This window comes from Grus americana, chromosome 1, assembly GCF_028858705.1.
Source record: "Grus americana isolate bGruAme1 chromosome 1, bGruAme1.mat, whole genome shotgun sequence".
NCBI classification, from domain to species: Eukaryota; Metazoa; Chordata; class Aves; order Gruiformes; family Gruidae; genus Grus; species Grus americana.
The window spans coordinates 12,994,628-13,021,602 of NC_072852.1; the positions used below are offsets into that span (position 1 = coordinate 12,994,628).

At 38.6% G+C, this 26,975-nt stretch overlaps 1 protein-coding gene across 6 annotated transcripts in view; it reads left to right on the forward strand.

Annotated features, from left to right (window-relative positions):
• The window catches only part of MAGI2 (membrane associated guanylate kinase, WW and PDZ domain containing 2), a 776,571-nt gene that overhangs the window by 224,892 nt on the left and 524,704 nt on the right, over positions 1-26,975 (forward strand). For all 6 annotated transcript variants that reach the window (XM_054828768.1, XM_054828739.1, XM_054828749.1 and 3 more), the window contains exon 2: positions 13,361-13,477. In XM_054828768.1, coding sequence (XP_054684743.1) covers positions 13,361-13,477 — 117 coding nt within the window. The remainder of the gene's footprint in view (positions 1-13,360; positions 13,478-26,975) is intronic.

Consider the following 26,975-nt stretch of genomic DNA (forward strand, 5'->3'; position numbering starts at 1 on the left):
ACTTCCAGGGAGGGGGCATCCACAGCTTCTCTGGGCAACCTGTTCCAGTGCCTCACCACCCTCACAGTCAAGAATTTCTTTCTAACATCTCATCTAAATCTACCCTCCTTCAGCTTAAACCCGTTACCCCATGTCCTATCACTCCATGTCCTTGTAAACAGTCCCTCACCATCTTTCCTGTAGGCCCCTTCAGGTACTGGAAGGCTGCTCTAAGGTCTCCTCGGAGCCTTCTCTTCTCCAGGCTGAACAGCCTGTTTTCACAGGAGAGGTACTGCAGCCCTCTGATCATCTTCATGGCCCTAAAGAAAATACGGGTGTATATACATTGGCATTTTTAGTTCAGATCAGGAATGTTCTTCTGAAGTAAATATCCTGATGGTCCCTACTTTGTTGCATTTTAGTTCATCCTGCGCACCAGTCTCACAGGATGCAGACTGGGTTCATTTTGGATGAAGATAAACCAGGAAATGACCAGCTATGAATGGTCACTGAGTCCATGGGATTAGACTAGAACAAGTTCTAAGTAACATTGATAAAGCACATACAGTCTGGATGTTAGGTCCTCAACCAGTCGCTCTACCTACCAGTCTGCTGCCATTGAACCACACTATCTGCTAATATAGATATATCCTCTCTTTAACTATTCACAAAAGCATGCACTATTAGTTGATAATTTTTAGGAGATACTACTATGCTGGCAGTATTCTCAGATGTTAGCTTTCCTCTTGGTTTTCCTTGATGTACGGCATTCCCTTTATTGTTGAACTGTCTCCAACCAAAAAAGCTGTTAACTCCATACATTGCCCTTTTTGAATGAGGGCATCTGCCAGCTCTTCCTTGACAACTGGTGAATTAGTATGTCTTTTATGTGTTCCTTAAGATCCTTTTTTCCCTGGTGTCTTTAGTCTTTTGCTGATTAGAAAGATGCCTGTAGACTGCAGTACAGGAGAGACTGCTCAATTTTCTTTGAAATGCCTCTCCTCCATTTGTTTAATTAAAACACCAAAAATCAGCAGCTTTTGTGGAATACCTCTGAATTCACCTCATGAATAAGATCATAGCTTCAACTGAAGTCTATCTTGAAACAGCCAGCCAGTCTTTCTGATTATTTGCTCCAAGCTTCAACCAACAGTACAAATTTAGAAACTTTTTGAAATGTTTTGAGTTTTTTTGCTGAGGCAAATGTGATTTGCACTTCCCTCACCTTTTCAGCTAAAACAAGAGAGTTCCTTCACTCTAAATATTCTCTCTCAGGAGTTCGCTATTTTGGTGTAGAAAGCTAGTACTGAATCTGGGTTTTGAGTTAAACTGGCATGCCAACACTATTGCAATTTGCTTTAGATATTTCTGCAAAAATATTTGATCATTAACAGGGACTCTAGAAAGTAAACTGATATTGAGAGCATGAAAAAAAGAGAGGGGAGGTGGGAAAGGCAAGCTGAGAGTGTAACAGGGGAAGAAAAAGGCTAGAAGGAAAGGCTAGAAGGAAACTGGAATTCAAGGTAAAAGATATGGAGAAGTAGAGAAAGGTAAAAGAGCAAAAGGAAGAAAAAGAAAGCAGTTCTAGACAGGGTCTATTTACACATTTCATGCCCTTAAGCAGTGAATTGGATTTTTGTGAACCGAAGCCTCAGAGATGTAAATTACTGAGGCTAGCTCACCGACCTAATTAATACTAGCGTCAATGTAAATTTTTTATGCAGGATTCCTCATGTATTAGTATGTCCAACATGTTTCAGGCCAAAGCATAACTAACTCCTTATCAGAACTGCTATATACATGAAAGGTCAATAGGTAGGACATGCTGTCTATTAATATTGATCCCCAAGCCACATCATCTTTTCAGATATCCATGCAGTTTCTGAGAACTTCGAGTAAGTCAGATGCAGTCTCTCTTCTGTCATGTAAACTAACTTAAGTTTTGGGGGATCACTTGGCAGCTCAAGGAGCCTTCAGGAAGCAACTTCAACATTCAAATTGAAAGTTTAACACGTTTTAGTCTGGAGGGACTCCAGAAACAAAGATGCTCCTTCCTGACGTGCCGTGAATTACATGGTTTATTTATTGCATGAAATATGCATAGAAAAGTCATTGTTTCTTCCTGTGTTATCACTCTTCTTCGTCTATCCTCCTAAAGAAACAGAGAGACTTGCAGAGTCCCTAAATATATAGCTCTGGGTGCACCTCTGTTTGCTCGGCTCTGACACCTTATACCCCAAAATCTAATTCAGACCCGCTCTGACATAAGCATTAATTGAGTTTATTAGTATACGATGAGTAAACAATCTGACTTGAACACTAGCATTGTTCTGCATATGAGGCCCAAGTCCACCACTAAGTGTCCCAGAAGGCCTCACAGTAGTGTTTCAAAATGGATGTAGGTAATATAAAGCTGACTGATGAAGTTCTGTTTCCTTTCAGTCTTTATGCGTGTAGAAGAGAATCCATGAGATGAACAGAAGTTTTTCTTTACCATAGCTGCATATGGACCCAAGAATCTAGCCATTTATAGCTTTAATTCCCGTTTTTTATTGCAGTCTTATAGAAACAGAAAAATTTTACTAGCTTCCTGATTGAAAAACATAAATCTCTCCATTATCTCTGCATGCTAGTTTAATACTGTCAAGATGTAAAAAAAAAAAAAAAAAAAAGGGCAAATTGACTGCCAGCATTTCTTATGTGTAAGAAAACTTACTTATAGTATATTGGGTCTGTAGCACTAGAAGAAGGAAATAGCATTGGGAAAGTACAGATCTAATATTTTATGAGGTGTGCATCAAAATCTCAACAGAGAAAGGCAGGTGAAATTACAGGCACATGCACCTTGACACTATCCGTATCCGAGGCACTTTTACAGCTTTGTACCATATGCACACTGATACTGACCTTAACACACACAGATAAAGCTGGAAATGCGTAGCTATTAATCCACACCTCAGTGGCTTGCTAAATTCTTTATTGTCCCATGATTTTAGCCCACTAGTTTTCTCTTTTAATTAAGTAACCACTGTGAAAATGTAATAAATTCTGTATGAAACAAGTAAGCATTCTTCTGAACTCCAGACTGTATTGATTTCAGTCCAGTAGATCATAGCCATGGGGACAATGCGCCTGAAGGGTAAAAAAGTGAACCTAGAACTCTGTCATCTCATTTTTGTCCCCTGTTGTGACACCTTCCTGCTTCTGGGGATGCAGAGGGAGCAATTTTAGTCCAGCTGTAATCCTGTGATTTGCTCGGTGGATCAGCAAACTGGGGTATTACAGCAGTGCAGCAGCAATCTCTTCCCCAGAGGTTGAGGGCATCGCTTCTCTGCAGGCAAAGTGCATGATCTTGCTGGAGTACCCACCATCTGCCTGCCTAGAGCTCCTGGGAACAGAAGCATTTTATTTCTTTGTTGAAACATATTATGTAAGCACACATATTTTGCACAATGTAATTTTGCACAATGCACAGTGCCTCTTTCGGTCATTTACATTTTCCAGCAGTGCTAATTAAATCAACCCGAGGGGACTCAGCTAACCAACTGAGACTGTCCCAGAATATAACAGCTTCTTCGTGCACAGAGCAGCCGGTTCAGTGCTCCAAAACCAAGTGCTGTCTTTCATGCTGAAGTACCATACTACACAAAAGGTACCTCTGGTTGCCTGAAGACATTTCTTTATTGGCTGGGCTTAGCAACATACTGTAATTTGAAAGTGCTTATTGAGTGACATTACAAAGACTTTCATTTTTTTATTTAAAAAATCAAACGCATTTTTGTAGCTTTTTGCGAACAAGCTAATTTGAAACTACCTTGTTTTGCGTGCTGGGGATCTGCTGTTGTTGACTGATAGAGAGACGTGAGTTCGTGCAGTCTGTGTCCCTGCCTAGAAGTGAAGAACGGTATTGTCACTGCATAGAAAACACTGTGAGCAGTAAGTACGGGGAAATAATTTGCTTGGTCATCTACAAATCTCTCTGTTGTCTTTGGTGTTTAGTTATTTGCTTGCTTGTATTTTATCCTGCCAGCTCCTCCCCGAAACAAGTGTGAAGATTTTCCTTTTTGTATGGGGAAGACAGAGGGAGTGAAGGAGCTGTATCCTAAGAGAGAGCGATTCAGAGGCAGAATTGGAGAGGATGTCTGCCTGCCAGGTGGCAGCAGCCAGAGCACCTAGGCTCTGATGGGCGCTTTGGTTTTCCCTTTGCCTTGGCAAAATGCTTGCCAGAGACAGACTGCTAAGCCTAATTTCCCAGAGCTTGACCCAGAGCAGTTGTTCCTTTGATCTGAAATGTTCAGGTACCAGTAGCTGAGTGACTTTATAACAAATATTGCTGGATTTAATTAACGCATAAGTAAGGCAAACTGTCAAAGTTGTTCTAGAGACACTGCGTAGTAAACCTGATGCATGGTGCTGCACAGGGCCATTGAGGCATCAACAACTTCATTTTAATTTTTCATGTTGAAGTATGACTCAATCTTTTACCAAAATTTACACTGCTTTGATTGTACTTTTACTGTATATCTTTGAAGCTTGCCTAGTGTGATGGATTGTGCCAGAAAATACTTTGAATGTGTTTTATATTAAGGTAACAGATATTATCTGTCATGCTGTTGTGCTACAATAGCTAATAAGTTTGTCACGATAAAAGATGCTTTGCTGACAAATTAGTACTTTTTTCAACCTTACATCAAAACCAAGCAAATGCGTTGGTTTATTTGTACCTTCACTTGTCTTTCCCAAGCTAAAATTTATTCTTTATGTCAGTCTTTTAATTATTAGTATTAATTATTAATTATACTTGCGAGATTATTAATCGCTTTATAAGACTGCTCAAACAAAGAATGATGAGGTTTTAGATGTCTTCAAGAAAGAAAATAGGATTACTTATGCCTTGTTATGCAGTCATTTTAAACATTAAATGCTTATTTCATTATAGGTTTTTCTAGCTATATCTAGCCTTTTTAAAAATTGTTTTTATAGTGAAATTGTGTTCTATTTCCAACTTTTTATATACTTTATACAGTGGGGTTTTTTTCTGAAAGTAATTACCTATGTAACATTTAACCATCCTGGATAACTTAGAGAGAATGGACCCCCAGACAGGGAAAGAAAACCACTTTTGGGGGAAAGGCTCTAACTCCCAAGCCAGCACAAAATGAAAACCTGAATAATATATAGCCTAAGAAACATGTCTGCCACACTTCTTAGGGGATTAACAGTGCAGTCTTTTTGTAAAGCTCTAAAGATTATGTCCACTGCTAGTCTAGTTATTTCTTGGTTCATTTTTTTTTAAGCCCAATAATGACCTGTTGAATTAGTACTGCATCTTTTGTTCCAGAGAATCCCAAACACTCCACAGACTTCATCTGTTCTTCTGTCTTGACTGAAATGCAGGTTCCTTAGCGTGTAGCATGTGTCACCACTTCAGCACTATCCTCCAAGGACTAAATAGTGCATCCACCGGTCCTGTGGCCTCAACATGCTGAGGCACTCGCCCACTCGTGGCTTAGAAATTGACTTGCTCAATTTGCAACGTGACTTTCATTTTGGTTTCATGTGCTGGGAATTTTTCTGTTCAGTTACTGACTGGGCACAACCCTGTTTAGCTTGCGTGATAGCTGGAAGATGGTATCACTATGGACTTCAAGCTGAAAGGAGCATCACACAGGAATGAAACCAAGGGGACCATGTCAGTTAAGTGTCCCAAGTATTGTATTGTGTTTAAAGCTGGAGGACACCTTCTCGACCTCAGGCTTACTTGCATGTTTTGTGTTTTCTTAATTTCCCATTACTGAAAAATAGTTGTGAAGCACCTCCTGTTTTAATTTTTCTTAGTGCTTTTCTCTGACTTGATCTGAATGCCATGACACTTGATTCAGGAGCATAGTTTTCTGGGTGAAGGATATGCATTTGATAACATATATGCAATTCAGTCTCAGAGATTAGCAATAAATTTGTGAACTCTGCTTTCAAAGTTCAGTTTCTCTATTGCAGGTTGAGTTTGCACTTGATAAGTTTCATGAGTATAAAGTCTGCAGAATGGTGTTCTGCCATTTATGCAAGAAGCTATTAGAAAGCTGGGAAGTAATGCATGATGGTAGTGATTTTTCACAGTACATTATGGGTTCAGGCTGAGACGTTGCAAAGACTTTAAAAAACTGGGTTCTCATGATTCAGATGCCGATCTAAATCACATTTTGTAACTATTATTAGCACTCATACAATGGTAGCCTCTGAGCTTGCTTCCTTCATAAATTTTGTGTTACTGGGAATTTTTTACCCAGATTAATCTTTCTCTTTTTACAAAATGTCAGCACACAATTCACAGTCTATTAATATGGCAATATTATTTCCAAGTAAGGAAAATAAGTCTCTATCTCAAGCAATTAAAATTGTGCGGTTATGATTTAAGTAGAATGCCTTTCAAATAATTCAAGTCTGGTAAAACTATGCCACTATTCCAATCCAGTCTGTCATATTTTATTCAAATACATGTCAAACCTCAAAGTTCCATCACAGTTGTCTTCCACAAAGGAGATAAAACTAAAAGAGTATTATAGAAAAAGAGCATTTGTGTCCCTAGTAGATGAACAGTCGTATTGCTGTATCCGTAGAAAAAGAGTATTAAACAGAACAGTAACTTTTCCATTAAAGGTGAGGAGCAATTGCTGTCTGCTTTTAAGAGGAGATGCTTTTACCCATTGCAAATCAGGGACAGGAGAATATTTGTCCACAGTAAAATGATTTTGAACATATTCTTGTAAGTTCTACTTTTGCTTGAATAATAAAACTTGTAACAGATTCTTCTTGAAGACCAACAATCTGTGTAGCTCTCAGCACAGGTTTTTAGGAGCAGGTAGCCCGGAGGGGAGTGCAGAGAGGACTGTAGAGGCTCTGGATGTGGAGAGCAGAGGTGCCTTTGGGTACAAGTAAGATGTGTGTGGTTGGTTCCAGAGGAATACCATCTGAACATGCCCTTCTTGCAGGTGTTCTGGGCATTACAGTTGCTGCTCCACAAGATGACCCCAAGAGAGGCTGCAGAGTTTCAGTGCTAGGTGACTCACCCTTACAGCACAGAGAATTAAACTGATGCAGCAAGGCATAATTTGTACCCAGTCAGAATGAATGAGCCCCACATTATCACCATTACTGTCTGTCAGAGTTTAATGCTGTATCTGAGCTCTTCCAGAGAAGTAAAATTGTGGTTTTTTTCTAATGAGCATGTCAGTAAGCAGCACGCAGAGAGAAGCACGGGGCTTTTTTTTCCAAGTACACACACGAAAAAATACTCCGCTATAGTTTGATTAAAAATAAACTTCTTACATCTTTACGATTTTTTTTCCCCCCTTGGTTAACTTGTCTGTTGGACATTGTGGCTAATGAATTCCTAGAATTCAAAACAGCTTCCTGGCAATATATCCAGCCCAACTAACAATATAAATGTTCTTTGGAAGCTAAAATCAGCCTTATTAGTTCTCTTCAAACGTTTTTAGTATGCTACAGTCAGTCTCTGGTTAAGCTTATTCTGTGAGTTTTCAGCTTTATGTGCCATCAATTTCCAAAGGGTTTTTGTCTTTAGAAGAATACCAATAAGTTGGTTTATTTCCCTTTTGTAACTGGTCTTGTTGAAGTCAGTTGGGACCTTTCTATCGTTTTCTTTGGGAGCTGTATCTGGGAGCTAGGGCACACAACAAACAGTGGCCTTAACAAGATCCAAGCTCTGTTGTGGTATCCTTTGTCCAAATAAAAAGGGATTTCTATGAGTGGGAGCATCTGAATGCCAGGTATTATTTGAAGTAAGACTTCTGTAAATATGTCCAAATTTCCAGAGAAGTCTATCCTTGCAGATACTGTCTATGACTAGACAGGCTGCGTGTCTTTTTTGACATTCTCACTTTGTAAGTAAATGTATAATCCCTTACAATTTAGTGTTTGTCAAAAACATCTGTAAAGGTAATTATTTCCCTTGTAGTAAGTCTTGTAGGAACAATTAAAGTCTTTTAAATATCTCAGTGGCAATCATTAATGTTTATGTGTAAGTTATCAGTCAAATCAATGATATACTGGAGGCACTTACAAACAGCTCTGTTTCATAATTAGCTTTAGCGAATTTCAAAACTAGAGAAAAAGGCAGTTCATTTCCAGACAGCCTTTGTAGAGAAGCAGCAGCAGTATTCGAACATAATTTTTACTTTATTTATGCACCTACTAACTAGAACACCAAATAAAACTTAAATATTCTGAAAGCCAAGTGCTCCAAACCATCCTCTTTGATACATGAAGTACAGCCTGACTTTTTTTTACCAACCAGTTAAATCATGGTATTTCCCAGAAACTCCAGTCAAGAACTGTGCTGGGCAGTCAATTAACTGAAGAGAACAAAGCAAACTACCTTTAAATAGCAAAGCTACAGAATGGTCGTCTTAGTTAAATGGCAGATCTCTGAGGTTAATTTGGGAGTGCCTGTCTCAAAGACAGCGTTGCATGCTGCCAGCAGGCTCTGGCAGGTGCTGCAACTGGCTTCACGATGGAAAGCTGTTTCTGTAGCCATGAGGACTGGAGATCTACTATTTTACTAACAGCTGAAGTTCAGTAATCTGAGACAAGGTACAAAATGCAGATGCGTTTGGCTCAGCTGACTCTCCTGCTGACACAGTCTCCCTATATCATTACAAACCACATTTTTGCTTCCGGCACAGTGCACACTTGGGTCTCCTATTTCAAACAGAGGCTTAAGGTTAGCCACAAAACTAAGAAAATAAACCCAGGGCATGATACGCTTTTGCGTTAGTCGAAGGATCAGTCTCCCGCCGGCGTTGCTGGTATCACCGTGTTGCCGCTGCAGGGTGTCCTGCTGATCCAGTCCTCACTCCGGCTGCCCCAGGGGCACCCAGGCTGGTGAAAGCCTGTTCAGCCAAGGCATTTGACTTTGCCAAATAGACGTCTTACGTTTACAGTCAGAAGTGGGAGCTTGTTGAAAACCAGGGGAGACGCAAATTGATGAAAGTAGGGCAGTAGAAGAGGGGAGGTATTTTACACTAAAAGTTTATGAGCTTGTCTGTTTTCACAGGTCCAGATCCTAAAATATTTCCTTTATTTTTCTCAGACACAGGTCATGTACAGATGCAAATCTAGATGTAAGAGTCTTGCTTACTCATAGATTTTTCTAACCAGGAGTATTTATAGAGGCTAGGGAAACTGAAATCCTTTAAATTCTAATCCTAGCAAATAAAATATCTAAGGGAAATTATTATTGGCTGAGATGCAGTGGTACTGTTAAAAAACAAATAATGTACCACACCAGGTTTTGGGAAGTCAATTCACTGAAAGGTTATGATACAAGATGAGAAAATACTGATGGGTGAATACTCAGAAACATTTGTTGAGAAGTTATAACCATAAAAATTGTGTTAAGGGTAAGAAATAAATTATTCAGAGCTAACATTGTGGTAAAAACAAGAGGGATGTTTGTGTTTTGCAAATAGTCCTTTGCTGAAAAATAAAATAGAAGAGTAGACTCCAGCTGCAGCATCGGTGGGTTACCAAATAGGAAGTTGCAAAGAAACCCTTACAATATTTAGGGCTAGAGAAAATTATAAACCGTTATCCCTGTCATTTTCTCAGAAATGGCAATTATCTGCTTCAGTTTTGCATCTTTTAATGAGCTACAAACTATTCAGTACCCTTTTGTATGTGTTTTCCATATTGCATTTCTTTTCTGATTGGGCTTTGCTACTAGATTTTGAGAGGGGAAGGAAACTTGACAGAAATATATTAAAACACTATAAAAAGATATACTTTGCTCATTAAATTCGTAAGTAAAACAGGAAAACAGAGCATTTTTTAGTTCATCCAAGTGTATCTAATTTTATAATCTCTGGAATCAAATTCAGTCATGAGTTTGCCATCATGATTGGTAGCTGTACCTAAACCAGACATACATTATGTAAGAGATCATTACTGGAAGTATTTAATTCACGTCCTGTATTTCCCAGCTAGAAAAGCAATGGGATTCATTGGAGTGAAATGAAACTGAAACAGAGCATAGGCCTCAAGCCAGGAAAAAGAAAAAAAAAAAAAGCCCTGCATGGCCGCAAGCCAGTGCATGCTCCATCGCGCAGTTGTCAGCCTCCTCCTATGGCCATGGCCAAAGAACATTTTTAATTATGGTCTCTGGGTTTGGTTCCTAAAGCTTGTGGTGTATAATACAGAAAAGGCAGGGTTTTTCCTTTCGCTGCCATGCACGGTGAGAAGGATGTGGCCTTCGCGAGCTCCTTCTCCCTGAGCTCCTCCTTGTGCGCTGCTGTGCAGCTGCAGCGGGGCTGGCAGCACGGTGCGACACGCACCGGTGGTTCCTGAGCATCCTGCCGAGGTCCTCCGCTCTGGGCTGGCTGGGAATAATAGAAAACTAGGGGGTTAGGTTTGTGTCAGGATTTTTTCAACATCTCAGTATTTTTCACTGTACTGCGAAAAGAGAAAATAACGGAAAGTTGGATTTTTTAGAAACCAAGTCAGTCTTGAGTACGCAACACTTGTCTAACTGGGTTGGGTGGGACCGCCACATAGTGGAGTATTGTTACTGCCTGTAAAAACAATTTCTGATTGCTTCTCTTTCTATGAATATATTGACAATGTAATGTACTACGTTTCTTTTTTCCCTCCAAAGTAAAACAAATGATACTATTTTCTGTCTCTTATTTCAGCCTTTTGGAGGACATAGTCCAATTATTATTACTCATGTTATTCCTGATTTATATAGTCTGTAACACAAGATCTAATTCTCTGCTGCTAAATCAAGGCTGTTTTACATTCTTGCGAATCACCATAGTTTCTTGCAAAAAGTCTTATAGCCCCGTACTAGCACACTCAAGATTTTGTTCTGCTTGTACTTTAAAAGGATCAGGCTGCTCAAAAGCTCAAGTATTTTAAATACCTGGAAAGCACATCTGGAGTCAAATATACTTTTGACAAGCATCAGGTAAAACAACAAAGCTTTTTAGGGAGAAAAGCAGAAGGATGACAGTTGGAAGGATGAGTTAAAAATATTGCATGTGCTCTTCAGGACTCTCAAACTCTTTTATTTTTTTTACACTTTCTAGGATGTAAAATTCATTGTTATACCAGATTTAAAAAAAAAAAAAAGGTAGCTTATGCCTAAAGAATTGAAAAATGTCAGGTCAGAAAACAGAATGACTTTTGAAGAGAGAACTTTGTCAATTGTACATGTGCTGTCTGTTGTTCATCTAACTGCTCTTTAAAATAGACTTTGCGGATGTTACAGTATATACTCAGATATTAAGAAAAAGTTCATGTTTCCCTTGTGCTTGGAAGCTGCTAAGTTTTTTTTCCTCTGCACCATCCACAGGTTTTGTTTCTGTTACAAACTTTTGCTTTTGAATCTGTACCTATCAGATACAAGGCTGCAGGTGTCTCCTCTTGTAAATATATATTTTTGTACTCCAGCCTGGAATACGCTGTTTGCCAAAAGAATCAGGTGACTCTCTTTATGAAGTGCTTAGGAGGTTTCAGTGCATTCATTAACACATGGAGAAGTAAATGGCTGTGTTTGAAGCAAAAGGCTGTAAATAAAAAATGCACTTTGAGGGTCAGAAATCTGTGTAGGTTCCTAAACTTACCTATGTCATAAGTTGAATGGTTCAGGTTTATGTCAGTGGGCAGGCTACAGCTGTTGTTCTCGAGCTGGCATTTTCTCAGACTGCCAGAAAGCATCTGCATCACTGGGCATGTTCTGTATATTAGAGCGAGAAGAGCAAGAGCTGCAGGACCTTTACTCTCTGCAGCCGACCAGAAAGGACAGCTGATTCCAGTCAGGAGCAGAGCGTCTCTCTGCAACCTCCTCTAGCCCTCACCTCCTCTGAAATCTCGTAAGAAATTAGCAGGATGGGCTGCTCTGCAGAGCCCGTTGCTAGAAACAGGGTTAGTGGCATCAAAGTAGTCGACTGAGTGGCTCAGCTGGGATCCTGGAAGAGCAGAGATCTGTATGGAAGTTCTCAGCCTCTGGGAACTGGGCACACAGGTATTTCTTTGGGTCTGTTACGAGTTGGGGCTTTTTTTTTTTTTTCTTTTGATTATGAAAGTCTGCTGATTTTTTGCCTTTAGCTAAAGATGAGATAAATTATTTATAAGCTTTTTATAAACCTGGAACAAAAGGTTTTGAAGTTATTGACAAGAGCAGCAATAATAAGATTATGGACTGGTAATTGGCAGATAAATAGGAATAGCTGTAAGGAGAAATGTATTTTAACTTAGAGTCATTTGTGCTCAGCAGTGGCTTTCAAATAATTAGGTAGGAATGTTATTTGTTCCTTTTTACAGGAAAAATCTTTATATAGTCCGAGTCAATGAGACTTTTGGCAGAGGGTTCAATAGCAAATGCCTTTTGAAAAAATGTTTTAAGGTTGAATGTATGAAGCAACAAGTTAGGGATCTATCAGCTTGCAATTTTTCATCTTGGCAATATATGTCATAACTCAGTGTAGTAATGATTTTCTATATTTTTCTTATGTCAGAATTTCAGAGAAGGAAGAAATGCAGTTATTTATAGACTTTTTCCCATAATTATAAATGTGATCCATACTCCAGATTAAAAGAAATGGACTATATTGGGAAATGTTTATTTATCATGTTGGATTAGATTTATAGGTATGCCTTTAATAGTGGAACATGATACACCAGTTAGTGGCTAAACGATACCTTGAGTTGTTTTGTCCTAAAGTTTTAGTAATAGTGGCAAATACATTTTTTTAATTCAATTTTTTTCCATGTTTGCAGTGTTATGCTGAGATGTTTTATTACTAATGACTCTTTTTCATTGGTGGAAATAAAATGTGTACTCTCATTTGCTATAGTATCTTTTTCAGATGTAAGTGCTATTAGAAATAAATAACACGAAAAATTATATCATATTTATGCGATCATTAAGTATGGCTACATTTTATTCTGGTTACCCTTGGACTGAAAGCACCAAACATTACAAAGACATTTTGAATGAAGATTTTTTTGGTTTAATAAGCAGGTGGGAAATTGATAGTCATGGGGAACATAATACCTGATAATGTATTATTGAGATATGATGTAGGTAGTTATATAATAACAATATGTTCCAGTTTGTGCATTTTCTGAACTGTACAGATTTAGCCAGTTAGTTGTCATTAACTGTTTCAACCTTTACAATTATCGATACTAAGTAATACTACACCAACTGCACGCATTTACCAGAGAGCTCTTTGTGCTTCTGTCATCCATCGTGACAGAAACACGAAGGAGAATGAGCCACTGAGATTTTACAAGTGATTCATTGCTTCCGTCAAAGTAATATATTTTTAAATCATGTTTTCATTTGTCTTTTCCTTGACAGGAGGCATTGTTGATAAGGACCTTCGTCACTACCTCAATTTACGGTTCCAGAAAGGTTCGGTAGACCATGAGCTCCAGCAGATCATAAGAGACAACCTCTACCTCCGCACGGTGCCATGTGAGTAGGGTGGAGACGGACAAATCTCTTTTCTTAATGGCAACAGACTACCTGAATTAATGGTGCTGAGGCCATGCGCGAGGTGTGGAGAGGGGGGCTGTGGATGAAGCAGTCGTCTTGTAAATGGATTTGTGGCTTGGTTCATCTCTTCCACGTTATTGCTGAGAAACCGAACTGTCTAATGCTGAATTAATTTCTGAAACTGCATGGTGTTTTCAAAGTTGTAGTTCTCATAAGCTGTGGCTCTAGAATAATAATAATAATCTCTTTCTTCTGCAGTTTTAAAAAGCACAAATTTAAAGGGGAAAAAAAAAAAAAAGCAGTTTTCTGGGCTGGTTAAATTGATGTCCAACAGAGAGAGTTTGATCTGCCTCGTATTTCACAGTATATACTTTACATAATAATACCGTGGGGTGAGAATGCAATAGGGCAACAGAGGAAACATATACACCAGGAAATTTTGGAGTTTAGGTGCAGCAGGCATGGCAATGAAAGTTTGTACTATCTGCATACATGTTCTTTTGTTGTCGCATAAGTCACTGATAACTATATCTGAAATACTCTGAAACCTTTAAAATCATTTTGGTAGCTGTTGACAGCATTCACCAATTTCTGCAGCAGACACGGAATTAAGCAGAGTAACAAAAGCCATGCCCGACTGGGACGGCCGTGCTTTTCAGAACAGATCTACTTGGCTGACAGACGATATATCATTTAAAATGGACTGAAGTTCCATTATTCTTCCCTTACAATTGCTTGGTAGACAAAAAATAGAGCTTCGGGTTGGGGCAAAAAAAGGGTGCACCTTTGAACTTGCAGGCTCGACACTGGCATGGTAGGCAGAGGAAGGTATACTGAGTAAGTGCCTGCTATTTATATGGTAATGAGCGGATGCTCTTTGAAAGCTGTGTTGTTGTGAATGCTACTGTACTTTTTTTTTTTCATTACATTAAAGAGTGGAGCTTTGGAAAGCTCCAGCAAAAAAAGAAGCTCAAGCTTTTACCTTTTCTTTTGGAAGTTGAAGCTAAATAAATATAAAGTCTTAATTTCAGGAGTTCTGTTCATCCCTGATTAGAAAGGAAGGTGGAGAAAAACCTTAAAAAATTATTACCTGTAAGCAGAAAATCAAACCCACTACATTTATGTGAGATTTATGATGAAATAAGTTTGTCTGAAGGTGCAGAGAAACATCACAGCTGAAGAGCAAATGCAAGTACAAAAATACTTTGAGATTAAATCCCACTTCTTAGGATGTCTGGGGGGGCATTAGCATAGGAGTATTCTTATTATAGCCCCAGCACATGCCCGTTAATGACGGAGATCCAGATTAAAAAGAAAGAAACCCCAACAATATTGCAACTACTGCACACGTGTAACAGATACTGTCTGTCGGCAGTACGGCCATGAGGAGTAGGTTTTGGTTTTGGTTTTAGTCAAGGCAATAATAAAGATTCTCATTTGTCAAGTGAAATTCAGTACTCGCAGAAGGAAATTTATCATCCAAAAAGTAGCACTACAACCACAAAGACCACAATTTGGAACCTATAAACACTTAATATTACGTTTCCTTTCTGCTGTGACTTATCCATCTTCTGTGTCATTTTAGGTGATTATTATTCTGTTCCATACTGAACAGCTTTAACTAAGGAAGAACCAGATTTTCAAAAATAGTATAGTGTTGCAGGTGACGGGTGCTGAATTGCTAGGTAAGCATGTGTTTTCTTGGGTTGAGTGGAAGACTTTCTTCGATAGTGGTGGTAAAAAAAATAGAAAAAAAAAAATTGTGCCGGAGTGGCATATTTTCTTTGAAATTTTCTGGAAAATCTTGCAAAAGTATGCCTCCTGAAATGTGGGTATTTTAAAAATAAAGATATTAACAAATGCAGCCAGGGTGATATGTGGTTAGCTAAAGAGGTTTCCATAATCAGGTAAAGGAAAAGGACACCATCGCACAGATTGTGCCCCAGATTTCCCCTCAATCATACTTGAGGCAAATATTTTTAAATTCAATTTTATTCTATCTCCAGCATTCACATTTTGGAGGGAAAATGTTCTCAACTGGTTTTGGTTTTTTGGTTTTTGTGGTTTTTTTGGTTTTTTTTCATATAACAACTAATTTTTGAATCATGAACTTACTTTTCAAACCTGCTTTGTGCAGGTTTGGTTATTTGGGGGAGGGGGGGCGTGTTTAAGCTCTGTACATAGGCTAAGAGTAACGGTTAACCATCCAAACAGTGTACTATACAACTGGTAGGGAGATCTCTTCAGTATGCAGCAGTAATATTTAACTGACTATACCATTGCCCACAAGCTCACTTAATGAGTACAGACTAACCATGTACTTATTACAAATCTTGCAATGGATGCCAACAAGGCAAAAGCAGCACTGAATTTGGTCAAATTCTTGTGCATAAAAATAGGGAGAGAAAGCCAACTGCATGCAATCCAGCCTTTATTTCCAATGACAAAGTTGTAACATAAAGGGGAAAAAAATTGAAAAATAGGTGGTAACCTTTTCCCTTTAAAAATGCACCTACAATCTTTCCTCAGTTATAGAGGTATAATTGCCAGTGAAACCAGGAGAACCTTTATACGAGAGTCCTTGACCTTGAGTTTTTACTCTCCTTTGCTTTTTGTTCAGACTGACAGCACTGGCCCCAGCAGTGCACTGGGCATGACTACCGGTTTCTCAGCCTTCCAGGTCAGATTAAAACATCTTTCACTTACATGAATTGAGTGAATATTCTCTGTGAAACTAGGAAGCAGAGAACTAAATCCATACTTGTTTTAAATCAGGATAAGCCAAATGCAGTTAGAACAGGTAAGCCGGTATTTATTGGATAAGAATTTGACTTGTGCATTATACAAGTGTACATCCCTGCGTGCACCAAAGGATGGACAGGCCAGAAAAGCATGACATGAGGATAATGGATCAGTTCTGCCCCCAGAAACTGTGACCCCTGTGGATGGGATGAATTGGTTGGTTTGTGATCCTTGCATTTCTCTATTTTTAATAATACAGTGCCACTTTCTACCAAATTAGAAATGACCGTGTAACCCTAAGAGTCAAATGCTGCCTTCCATAAGTGGTTGCAGTTCCCAGTGCCATATGAAATTGATTTTCACTGCATTGTCAACAGGAATTACACACATATATCCCAGGGCAGAACGTACGACTGTATTTGCAGCAGTCGAGATGCAGCCGTTAACGGGCTCTGTCCCCAGAGCTGTGTGACAGCAGTAATGAAACTGATGCATAAACAAGAAAATGAAGCAAAAGTTCTGTTAATTTGAAGCTGAGTTAGAAAAGCAATAAAGCTTTCAACAGACAAGGTCAAGAAACTGAAACTTTTTTAAAGATACAGTATTGCTAATAATAGAAAATATCCTTTAGAAGGGGGACTGGGCAGTGGTCTTCTGTCAGGGCACGGGTCCTGTTTTAATGCAAGCAGGAGGACTGGACTTCAGGTGTAAGGAAACCAAAGGTAATACAGATGAGAAATACACTGAGCATCTCAGAGGAAAACAAAACTTGAAAAAAAAAAAAGGCTGTTCTGGAGGAAAAAAAGGCTCACAGGTCTTCAAGTTCAGAAGACCTGACTGAAGTTTGTGTCATGAATTTTCTTCCCATGTTTGTGCTGTATAGTTTTCATACCCTAAACTTATTCCTGACATTATCTGGGAGCACCAACCATTGAGGTTGTCCTACAATACAGAAAAATAGCAATGGTAAGAAGTGGTAGCAGCAATGGTAAGCAGTATCTGACACTCTCTGTCCAAGTCCAGGGATCTGGAGGAAGGCCGTGAAAGGTGTGTAAGACTCTGAATGCTATAGGCAGACAACAATTTAGTCATGCTGAACCTCATGCTTGGTATTGCTCTTGGCAAACTGCAGTTGCCATGTGGGCGAGCAGCTTTCCAGTCCTCACTAAAGCGAGAAGTCATAGTTCTAACTTTGTGTCATCGCAAAAATAAAGCTTTGGGGAGAGTACGTGACAGGAAAGGAGTTTTGGTAGTGACAGTCGTGGTCAGACCTGTCTCCTTTGATATGTCCTTCCAAGCAATTGCAAATTCCATTTCTTTAAGAGTGGAGCTGTGGTTGAAAACAGTCTGCTTTCTTCCCAGACAGGGAATATGAAATGATAGTGGAAGACATTCTGATTAAACAGCACTGTAAAAAGTCAAACAATGACAAGCTGATTCATAGAAGTAAAAAATCATCTATTAATTTGAAGAGATTCCGTTGGTATCCTCTGGGATATAACCTCAGATCGACAGTAGCTCAGGTGAAATACTCTATCTCACTGCACTGATTTACACCAGTGAAGGATGCAGCTCAGAAATTCATCCTCCACTGGCCATGTCTCAGAAGTGATAGAGTGAACTAATTTAAAATAGTAATAATAATTAAAAAAAAAATTAAAAAAAACAAAACAACAGCCCTTAAGTGATGGGGGTGAGGAAGTCTGCTTCCTAGTGTTTGCATTTAGAAAAAAAAAAAAAAAAAGATGAAAGAACGGAAAGGACTGGGTGTGTGGCTCAGGCTTATTGCTCGGGATAATGCAGTGTTACTATTAACACAGAAGTCTTGGAGGAAGGATGGTTTATTTAAGGCATCTGTCAGCAACATAGGAAAAAAGATTCAGTTTGTGACTCAGCCACATGCTATATGTGAGTGACCACAGGCAAGAAATGCAGTTATTATGTGCTATGGTTCCCCATGTATAAAATAGCGATAAAAATTCCTTCTTTTGCTTGGTTTGCCTATTGGCGATAAGATTGCTCTGTGTTAGGTCAATATAGGAAATGCTGAACTGCAAATATGAAACCTATGAACACTTAATAATATCCTTCCTTTCTGCTGTGATTTCTTATTTTTATCCATCTTCTGTGAATAATTAGATTCTTCAATCATTTAAATAAGAGCCCCATTTTCAAACATGGTTTTGTTCTATTCTAGTATAATCTGGTCTATGTATAAATATATTTAACCTACATGCTGCAGTGTTGTCTGGGTACTGCTGAAGTCTTATATATTACAAAGTGCTTCCGTTTATTGTCTAGTCCTCTTCCCAGAAGAGAAAGCATATGCAGTGATTTATTTTTATTTGTTTATTTTTCTGGACTTGCTTTTGTTTGTCATATATGGCAAAGGTAAGTGCTATTAGTGTGCTTTTTTTTTTTTTTCTTTTGAGATACTGAGGTCAATAAAATATGTTTCTACTTGAAGCAGAAATTGCTGCAGGGTGGTGAGGACACTCAGCATCAATGAAATTTGCTTCACACTTTCAGCCGTGGAGAAATCTCCATCTCCAAAACAATCAGGGTGTTTCTCTCTAACAAAGAGGTGTATTATATTAGGAGACCATAGTCATTCATGGTCTGCTTCATGGATACCAGGCAGAAGAAGTAAGGCAGCTCTGTGTGTGTCTATACTGAGTTATGATGAGGCTTTTCTCTCCTGCCCCTCCTCCCTGGGGTTGGAGCTACTAAGTTTTATCATAGAACAGTAGTTTGTATTAATTCTAGTACCTTTTATATTAGTCGCTACAACCAGGGAGTGACAATATTGGGTAAATACTGAAGGGCACACCAATTACATACCCAAGTTTTCATCTGAAGTTTCTGAATTTAAAGGTGAGTAAAGAATGGCAGAAGTCAATTGGGCAATAAATACATACTGGGTGAGGATGCAGAAGCTCTGCGTGTGTAGTTCTGCTGCTCTGAATAAAGATGTGAGATATATATGACTAATCTATATTTGGACAAATATGAGGCCTTTCAAATTTTATTTGTAAAATACTTTGTTCCTCTTCTAAAAAGTATACCTCCAAGAGCATTCAAAGTGGAGTGTGTGAAACAGACTTGCCAGTGGCTTATGATATTTTTCTTAAGTTTTCTCAGTGTCAAAAGTATCTTTCAAGAGCAGAAATTCAGTGAACAACTGTGTTCTTAAAATAAACAAATTAGAAAGTCCAGATATTGTCAGTTAAAAGAGCAGCCAGTTTGACATCATATGGAACTATTCATAGGATAAAATAACCTGTGCTTAGCGCACTGTACCGCCAAGAAATGTCCGCATCACTGGAAATAACAGTACCTAACTTTAATGACCACTTCATTCTTTCAGACAAGTGTTAGTTATTGCTTAGACTTGACTTTGATGGCTCAGAATAGAGCAATGCAGAGCTCTGGGGAAATGTTCTTGTTGTTGTGTGTCTAATGGAACACACCTCCAAGCTGTGCTTGAAGCAGAATCATTGGCAAACATATTCAGCTTTTCTTTTTTTCAGTATCTCAAGCAAAATTAAACCAAATCAGGTAATTACGTCAGACGAGGGCCCCGCTGTGCTATATGCAGCACAGCCACATGCACCAGATGCTGTTGAGGAGGTCACTGCTTCAGATAACTGACAGCATAAATAGAAGACGCAAAGAATGGTTGACAAATCAAGCCTAGCACAGACAGTGCCTGAGTTGATTTGCACGAGGAGGCGTGGTGGTTATACCGGTGCCCGTGAGCCTTGCTTTCTTTTCCACTGCTACCTGTAGTATTCCTAATTCCCTCCTGGAAATGCACACAGTACACTGACCTGTTTCTCTGCAGGTGCTGGGAACGTCTGGTTCAGAGATTGGGTTATGCATCTTTGTATTGACTTTTCCATGTGATTTTTAGGGGTTTTTTTGTCTGTTTCAGAGCAGGTTGGTAGAGGTTACCATCGGCACTGCGCTGCCCCTCAGTCGGTGGGCACGAAGCATTGCTCAGGCTCAGAGTGCGTTCAGGCTGTGGGCACTGCATTGCCATCGGGGGGAGGCAGGGCATGGAAAAGAAAACCAAGCAAAAAAACTTTTTTTTTTTTTTTAATTATTTATCAAAGTGAATTACAATTTTTATCTTAATCAAGATCTAGGGTGAACAGATGCCCAGACTTTGTCTACAAATAGCAAGGCTGACGATAGAAAACACTGTACTGTTTGTTAGTCATGAGAGAGAGAAAACGCACATAATTTCTGTCACCTTTTCTCACAAATTTCTCAGCTCTACATATTGAGGACACCGATTCTCAGCTATTCAGTGACTAATACATCTGTTTTAAATGCTCACCTTAAAATAACAGGTATCCAAAGAAAACACATACTGTTCAAGAAGAGCAGAGGGAATGTGCCTGGTGTGGTATGACTGTAGTATGAAGTGAGAACAGATGTAACAAAATAAAAAGCAGTAGTTAGTTGTGTGTCACTTACAGTATTACAGCTTGAATGTCCCATAAAAGATAATATGAAGACATTAAGATGATTTGGCTGTACAGTTACAACAGCTTGTACCTCTGACGTCCTTGCACCCAGATCGCATCTGATGGGAGACCCAGATCACATCTCTGAAGTGAGACTGCTAATTCTGCCCCCCACTCCCATTCTTGCTGCTCCTTCATTCCCTCCTTTCTGCTCCCTTAAACACCATGCTTTTCTTTCCCATTTTCAAAATCAAATAATCCAAAATCAGTCATTTTTTTTCATACTGCAGTGTCAATATAAATTATTTCTATAACAGGTAACCTGATGCACTGCCAACTGGAGAGATGATGTAATACCACCAAAGTCACTAGTGGATTTGGCAGTGAACTAAAAGCAGGAAAAAGTTCTGCAATTGCAAACTGGACTTTTTTAGGCAGTTTTCCTACCAGAGAATATCTCATATCTTCCTTAAGTGATGTTAACTAGCATGTCATTTAAAAACTAATGTCTCTGGCAAGCAGCTTGGGTTGCTAATCATATCTGTCTGTAATTATTTATATGTGATAAAACACATGTATAATGCCAGTTGAGAAGTTTAGTTACGATATTTGTGCTGATTGCCCCCAAGAATCGATCCATTTTTTTTTCACTTTGAGGAGGCTTTCTAGTGTTGCAATATGAGTTCTCTAATTCACATGACACAAAAAGGATAAAGGATAGTGGCAGTTTTAAATGAATTTTGATGATAGCACTAATCTTATTGATTACTTGAGAACTAGCAGGAAACAAGAGGGGCAGTAGCATAAATCTGATAAAGTACCTTGTCTCTGCAGAACAAGAACAGCAAATATAGAAGAGGCCATAATTAACTTACTTTACAAGTACAAGTCGTAGCTTTGACTCACCTAAAGCAGCTTGAAGTTGGGGCAGAGACTTATTTCCCTGTGACAGTAGGCTTTTCCAGCCTGTAATTAGATATATATTGACCTTTTACCTGAAATAACAAAACTATCTTTGAAATTATGAGAGTTACAAATATGATTAACAAAAGTTGCAGCATTATTGAACATAAACATTCCTATGATTTCTAAACCATTTTTATTTACTCTGTGAGCTTCTTGAATTTCCTTCTTGATATTAAAAGATTTTTAAATTATATCCTCTAGATAAATTTAGCCTCCTTCTACAGTTAAACAGGTCAAAAAATGGTTATTTTTCTTGAGGGAAGCTGAGGTACTTTACGTAAAGGCAGAAGCGCATGCCAGATTGTACAAGTTTTGTGACAAAACATCGGTAATGCAATTCACCTGGGAACATTAGAACTGCTTAGACTGGAGTTGCCTCAAAAAGCTTCTTTGTTTTGGAACTTTTCATTTCTTTGGATGAACTTTGGATTTTTTGTCTGTCTTAGTATCATTTAAAGGCCCCCCCCCCCTTTTTTTTAAATCCTCTCTTTATTCACTCAGTCTGTAGAAGATAAACTGTCAGAGACAGTGGATAATCTTGACTTGGTGATTTTGATCTGAAGAACAACTGAACAGTGAACATGGAGCACCAACAGCTGCTCTTAGAAATTCAATAGCAACAAAAGGAAAAGAGGAAGCGTTGTGTAAAAGAATTGATATTCAGAATTGGATGCCCAAATTAAGCTAATAAATCCATATTTGCATCATTGAATAAAAAGGTCCAATATAAATTTTGGCAGTATGTGCTTCTTTTGTTTTTCTCTTCTGGGGCTTTCATCTACAATCACAACAGAAGAGAATCAGTAGTTGTGAGGATGGACTTCCTTGTGACTAGATCATCTGGTCCACATCAAGCAATTTGTGTGAATTGTTAATCAGTTGGCCAAGTTCAGGTTGCCCAGATAACCAGCTTGCTCACGTCTATGTCTCTGAAGTGCACCTGCAGTTCCGTAGCCTCCTCGCACCAACTGGAGGCCAAGTCCTTGCTGATTTGTTTGGACACCATGTTCTGTGCCACTGCTCCCTTCCTTTAAAAAGGTCATGTCTACGTTGCATTAATGAACCTATATGACTGAGACTAAAGCTTTTTTCAAGCCTTGAGATTTTTTGTCATGCCCCCACCTTCAGAGAACAAGGTACCCCTTATATTTTCTACATTTTATGAAAAAGAAAGAATTTCAAACCTATTGTGAGCCGATGTCAATGGACTAGTGCCTCTCTCTCTAGTGGCACCATGTTTTAGATTCAAAAGTAGCCTGGCTAGAATGCAGTTTTTGAGGAGGAAAAAAAAAAAAGATAATGAAGATTAAAGATGTTCTTTTTAACATCTGAAGTGTGAATAAAGCTTTGGTTTCACCAGTAGGGGTGAGATTAATTTGAAAATTACTGGAGGAAAACTGTGTTGAGGGAAAACTCTTTTCTGCAAGTCCTTTCCTTTTTATTTCCCTTTATGCTGAGGGCACCACTGTCCTGTCTTTGTCCCGTGACAGTTTGTCACAACTTTATATTTCTCCTGTATCTCCAGGTTTTGATTCCACCAATGTACTTTTCTTTTTCCAATGTATTACTGTTATTAACACATCAACCTCTTGACTAGCTATCAATCTAGTATGGATTATTCAAATCATTCTGTCAAATTTATTTCAATGATTCTGAATAGGGAAATGTTCTTACTGTGGAGATGGCAGAAATATATTTTGGTTTAAAAAAAATTATAATAATGCAGAGGTTCCAGATTGTTTTTCAAATGAAAGCAGCAATCTAGATTTAAATGCAGAACAGTGTTATAATTTCAGCTTTAAAATTCTTGTCTTCAAATTTTAGAAGGTTGGTATGGACATATATAAAAGGGTCTAGAAAACAATATGTTTTCCAGTTAGAGATTAGATTTTTTTAATATTAAATTTTATAATAATAAATTACATGTGTCATTATCAATGTATTCCCTTTGTATTTTAGTGGAAAATAATCAGTCATACATGTGATATGTTGGTAAGATATTTTCATATTGTTTACAAAAATAGCGGATCACTTTATAAGTAGGAAAGAATGAAATTCATTCTAGACTGCTGATGGTGCAGTCTCTACCGGTGTTCTAGTGGCCTTTTGCTAATGACAAAATGCACACCACCACTAATTTCAGGTCAGCTGTATTTTCTGATTCACATTTTTGGTTTTGATTGATAAGCTTTTTCTTTCAACTCATTAGTACTGATATGAGTCCTTCAACTCATATTGGTGCTGACTTGACTAGATGCTTGACCTGTCATTTGGCATTTCTTAATCTTAGAGAAACACAGAAACTTTTTTTTTTCCCCCAAGCTTTAAATCAAAAACACTCTTACCCCTTTTTGCAAAAATAGATTTTTTTTCTTTTTTTTCTCCTTCCCTCTGCAGAATAAGTTGTAGATCACTTCCTGGGAAGTTTGACTGCAAGTGTGTCAGCAATCATGCAGTAGAGCTCTGCCCTGCTATGATTCACTCGTTTCACAGGAGATTCATTTAATTGGCAAATGCACATTGCACTGTACTCCTTGAAGACCGCCTCAAATTCAGAGAATAGTCTGTCATTTAATGACCTTTAATTCACTGAAAAAATTAAACTATAGTGGCATTCAAAATGCTGATTTGGCAAGATTGCCTTTCAGAAGCTGCTTTCATACAAGATTTCCCGGTAGTTGTAGCAGCATCTGTAAAACACAAAACAAAACAAACAAACAAAAAAAACCCCACACAAAACCCAGCTCTTGTTCCTTTCAAGATGTTCTGCATTGTCTTCTACTAAAATACATCAAATGTTGAGTGATTCTGAGCCTCTGAAAGTGGAAGGTGTCAATGCTGCCTCTGTTTCCTGACTGGCTTTGCACTGATGACGTAGCAGCTCTCTTCCCTTCGCTGTTTCTGACACCACGTGCAGTGAAGAGCTGGGCTACTGCCTTTTCATTCTATCCACGCAAATCCTCTGTAAATCTCTGCGTAGCTGTTCTGGTCTGTGCAGTCTCATATAATAAAAGGCTTTCCTCCTTTCGCCCTGTCAGAGGGAAAAAGTGGGTATCAGGAACACAGCCCTGTGCGGTGCTATTATACAGTTGTTGACATTCTCAGTTAATGGTTGCAGTATACAAAAGTTAGCACAACTTGGTGCAAAGCCCCTCAGTCTGCCGTCATTGTGCAGCTTCTCCTGGTTGCCCCATGCTTTGCTCAATTGCAGCTGAGGAGGCCCAGCTGGCTGCGTACTTTGTTCCTATTTTTCCTGTCTGAATAAAAACAATTTGCAAAAGATGGCAAAATCATTTCATGTGTATGAGTGCAGGTAATCTAAAGCATTATGGGCAGATTTTTATTTTTCAGCTTTTGGCAAAGAATTAGTCTTGCACTAACTGGAATGTATTTGTTATACCAGGTCTGTGGAGTGCACATTTTATCGTTCCACATTAAACCCAGGTACCTATATATTGTCAACATCAGTACCTATTCTTATTTTCTTATTATGAATGGCTTTGCATGATTTAAGAGGTGTAAAGCAGAAGATTATATTTTGTATGTTAATGTCATCTTTTAGTGTTATCTAATCAGAATAATTTAGAATAATAAGGCTTGCAATTACATTTTTCAGATGAAAATAAAAAAATATCAAAAAAATATTTTTGAACTAGAGGTAAAAAAGACAATCCTTGATTAAAGATGATGTTAATACACTACTGAAATTTGGGAGGTACTAGAGTAAATGAAAAATAGGTTAAAAGCATGCAAATTCTTCAGTGATGTCTGAGTTGGCACATCAAATTCGCTTAGTGGCCAACATTACCAGAATACTGTTGTGAAGAAGCTACTATTGTTGCAGCTAAAACATCATCTTGGTAGTATATACAGTTTACAGTGCCAAGTTTTCATGTGTCTGAACGGAATGAAATAGGAGGTAGTTGTTCGTATGTTAAAAACTGCCATAGGTGCCTAAAGCCATCACTCATCCTCCAGTTACTTTGTATCTCCATAGCAATGTAAAGGACCTCAGGTTTAGAACCACAGAGGGACATAGGCAGGTTTAGGTAGACTTTTGGTTCTTGTCTAGATCTGTGGTCATTACAATCCACGTTCTTTTGCCATCTAACTTGACAGAGAGAAAAAAATTCTTAGTTGCTTAAGTTTTCATCAGTACAGGTACTTAAGCGCCTATAACATTGGTCTGGGCAGTCATGTGAATGTCCTAGCTAATGGCCTGGGATTGATTCTATTAAGGCAAACATCTGGGTCCTCTGAAGAGTACGTTTTCTAGATGTTCACGTAAAAGGTAAAAGGCATTGCTTTTGTTTGAAAACATTGTGGGTGGAGAGGAGAGAGACACACCCCGTGTTGTTGACTCCGTATTACTAAACCCTGGCTGACCGCCTGCTTAGCAAGATGGTGGCTTGGGCTCAGCAAGATGGTGGCTTGGTGTGTGACTCCAAGCCTCCAGCAGCGGGGCAGGGAAAGGAAGCTTATGACTTGAGGCTGTGGGTTTTACACAGGTTGGAGAAGGTGGCTTACACCAAATCTAATGCTTAGCTGATGGATCTTTGTAAGTCTAGTCCATACAATAAGCAAGGCTCTTTCCCAAATATACCTCAGGGTGAAATGTACAGCTGAGTAGTGAGTCATTCTACTATTCAGGGTTTCATTCAAGGAGTAGGTGAAATAATGTCGAGTTCCACACCAATTACCAAAGGCTATGAGGCAGGGTTTTTTTTTCTCCTGTGCATCATGTAGAATGAGGTTAGCTATAATATATATTATCTAATCTTTAGTTTGTCTTTGCGTGCTTCAAAAATAATGATAATTTCCTATGCTGCTTCAAAGTTTGCCTGAGATCATCAGTCATTTTTGTCTACAAAGCAAATGCATCTGTACTTGTATCAAGATTTGGGCACAAACTCACCACTATTTAAATACACAGTTAAAATTGTACTGACTCAGAAACATGGCATTTAGAGCCAGAAACAATTTAGTAATCTGGATTTTAAAGCTGTCAGAGAATAGTTGTCATTCTGGTTTTGTACTTTATAATGCCATGTCCTGGAAGAGAGTGATGAATTTTGGAGAAAATCCTTCCTTTCATCATCTTCACAAAAAGAGAGCATTTAATTACTCCTGCTCTTTCCTGTCATTATCCTCAATTTGCATCTCCCAACTCTGATACGTCTGGTGGCTTTTGTAGAGATTTTTGCTTTTCTGACTCTTCTGAGTAAGATGCAAGATTATTTCTGGCCTGGATCAGAGCTGTACGTTCTGAACTGGAGAAAAGAAGTGGAAGAAAGGCC